The 2,774-nt window shown below is 62.7% G+C and overlaps 2 protein-coding genes across 2 annotated transcripts in view; both read right to left on the bottom strand.

Annotated features, from left to right (window-relative positions):
• LOC103620905 (mucosa-associated lymphoid tissue lymphoma translocation protein 1) overlaps positions 1–1,132 on the bottom strand; it is a 7,376-nt gene extending 6,244 nt beyond the window's left edge. Inside the window, exons 1-2 of the mRNA XM_017739042.1 lie at positions 868–1,132; positions 3–160 (exon numbers count right to left, since the gene is read on the bottom strand). Coding sequence (XP_017594531.1) covers positions 3–155 — 153 coding nt within the window. The 5' untranslated portion in view covers positions 156–160; positions 868–1,132. The remainder of the gene's footprint in view (positions 1–2; positions 161–867) is intronic.
• An 843-nt stretch (positions 1,133–1,975) lies between these two features.
• Positions 1,976–2,711, bottom strand: MRPL54 (mitochondrial ribosomal protein L54). The gene is made up of 2 exons (XM_017739413.1): positions 2,503–2,711; positions 1,976–2,254 (listed from the first exon to the last, which is right to left on the bottom strand). The coding sequence occupies exons 1-2, from the start codon at positions 2,622–2,624 to the stop codon at positions 2,095–2,097; spliced, it is 282 nt and encodes a 93-aa protein (XP_017594902.1). The 5' UTR covers positions 2,625–2,711; the 3' UTR covers positions 1,976–2,094.
• Positions 2,712–2,774: the final 63 nt, after the last annotated feature.

Below are 2,774 nucleotides of genomic sequence, written 5' to 3'. Positions count from 1 at the left end.
GCCCCCCCCCACCCCTCCCTGCACTTGAAGCGTTTCTCGGCCCCGGCCAGCTCGGCCAGCTTGCGCCAGCCCCGGCCGGCGTTATCCAGCAGCTCACACAGCCGGGCCACCACTTCCTCGCCCAGCGAGCCGATGGGCATGCTCCAGTCCCCCATCCCTCCTGGGGACGCCGAGGGGACAAGCTGTCAGTGGGTCACGGGGTGACAGGCACCCTTGCCCCACCGGACCCCTCTGGGCACAGGGTGGCTTAGGGGGCAGAGCAGTGGGATCACTGGTGTCAGGACAGCTCCCGGCAGGAGCCTGAGGAGGTGCTGGGATCTGGCTGGGCAGTGCTGCTGGATCTGGCCACCAGCAGCCAGCCAGGAATGACACACAGTCCCACTTGGAGCTGGGTGGCACAGGGGACCCTGCTCATTCCCCCAGCCTTGGGCAAGGAGCCACGGTACTTTAGCCCAGCCACAGGAAAGGGACCTTCATGGAATGGGGGTCCACGGAACTAGAAAGAGGGGATGGCCCCCGTCACCTTCTTTGTCCTGTCAGGTGACACAGAGAATGGGGCCCCAGTACCCCTCTCCTTCTGACAGAGGCCCCAGTGGGGCAGCAGCAGCCCCCTTGCTGTCACCAGGCCTCTGGGTGGTGGCTCTGGAGCCACCACGAGGGGCCTATAGGGCAGAGGGTACATGGGGGTCTTGGGACTGGGACCCAACTCAGCTTGCTCTGAATCCTGGGAAAGGTTTCCATGTGACATGAACCACCTGGATAGGGGCAGCTCCCTCCTCCTCCCCTCAGGTCCCTTCCCAACAACCCACCCCAGAAGGGCCCTTGTCCTCAGGACTGAGCTGCCCAGAGCAGCTGGGTGACACTCACCCAAGCAGGGGGCTCCAAGACCAAGGACAGGGATCCAGGTGCTCCGTCTGCTCACCTGCTGCTGGATTTGGGGTCTGGACACACTGGGGGTGGCGAGGGGAGGGTGAGCTGCAGGCCCGGCAGGGATGGGTGCTCACCGCGGGATACGGCCAAGCCCCATCGGCTGCGAGAATGTGCGCTGAGCCCCACACAGAGGAAATGAAGGTTGAGTCCAAAATCTCCCCGAGGCCCCCGTGCTGCAGCACAGCACTTCTGCTTCCCTCTGCCTTCCTTCCTGTTGTGCAGCACATGGGCGCAGAGCTGCCACCCCCCGCCCACAGCCCCAGGGGAGCTGGGCACGGCTCAGCCCTGTCACAGGGCACACAGCACCGGGGACACCGCTGGGCCTGGCAGAGGCTCCACTGTCCTTTCCTCACTACAGGAACCCACATGCACCTCTTTTCTCCAGAGCCCAACTCAAGCCCAGAAGGAGCTGCAGGGCAGCGAGTCCAGAGTGGAGGTGAACTGAGGTGACAGAGGCACCTCTCTGGTTTGCCCAACATGCAGACAGAATCAAGGCTAGCGGAAGCTGCCGGGCTTTGCCAGGCTGAAGCAGCCCAAGGAGAATCAGGGATGGGGCAGTAAGACCCCCATTGCTGTGGGGAAGACCTTGCCTTCACCATCCAGCCCAGCCAAACCCTGGCATGCCAGCACCACTGCTCCTGCTGCTGGAGGAGGAACATGGTGTCGAGGTGGCACTGCAAAGGGCCACCATGTCCCCTCCCCCACTTTGCTTGCTCCCCACAGCACTGCCAAAGCCTGGCCCAGATCCTTCCACTCCTGGGAGCACAGGCTGCTCAGGCCCCGAGATCCACCGGCCAGGGATGCAGTGACACGGGTGGGTCATTCCCCCACCCCACGTGCCCACGGAGCCCTCAGCCCCAGCTGCTGTGGCACAGCCGGTGATGGAGCAGGGAGCAGGACCCATGTGCAGTGTGGGCTCCCTCTACGACCCAAAACCTGAGCTTCTGTCTTAACAAACAGAGAGACCTTGTGGCCTGTGTTGCCTTAGCCTTTGGCATGGATGGGACCTGCACCAAGCTTGCAAAGGATCTGGTTTGTCACAGCCTTTATAACAGATATCAGCCTCACCAGAGATTTATTTCTTATTTACAGCAAAGAGAAGAGACCAAAAGCCAGGGCAGGTCCCAGTGCTGGCACGTGGGGAAGCCCCAAACTCAGCAGCACCTACAGCTTCTTGCCCTTCTTCAACCTGTTGCGCTGCCATGTGTTGTACTTCCGCAGGCGTCTCCAATACTCAAGCGAGTCGGGGTCCAGCTCCTCCAGCTTCTTGGGGGGCCCAAGGTGGATCTTAAAGAGCCTGGGGGTGAATGCAGAGGATGTGAGGCTGCGGGAAGGAGGACAAAGGGACAACCACGGGACAGAGCAATGGACGTGAGTGACCAGGATGTGCAGATCCCTCACCCCCACGTCCTCAGTGCACCCACGCCTCTCTCTTGACCCTGATGAAGGTGTCTGGGTCTCAGAGGGGCAGTCTGCCTCCTCCCAGGGCACTTCCCCATCCCTGTTACACAGCTCTGTGCCCCTGGGATGGTACCTCTGTTGGGACACAGAGGGGAGTGGGGCAGCACGTACCAGTCGGGGTACTCGGAGTCGGGCTTCAGGGCCACCTCCGGACCCTCCTTGAAGTAGTTGACCCCCATAGCGTGGGTGGCGAGCATGGTGGGGTCCGTGCACACCTCCGGCCCCTTCAACATCTCCTTCGGCACACCCTTGCCTTTGGCCTTGGCGGCTGTGGTGAAAACAGCGGGGTCAAGGCAGGGGACATGCGGGAGGGCAAGGACGCACACAGGGGAAGGGCTGGGGACTCGATGGCAAGGGCACCGCGGGGCCGGGGCCGGGGCCGG

Source organism: Corvus brachyrhynchos, unplaced genomic scaffold (genome assembly GCF_000691975.1).
Source record: "Corvus brachyrhynchos isolate BGI_N302 unplaced genomic scaffold, ASM69197v1 scaffold130, whole genome shotgun sequence".
Taxonomy (NCBI): domain Eukaryota; kingdom Metazoa; phylum Chordata; class Aves; order Passeriformes; family Corvidae; genus Corvus; species Corvus brachyrhynchos.
This window is presented reverse-complemented; position numbering and strand designations above follow the sequence as displayed.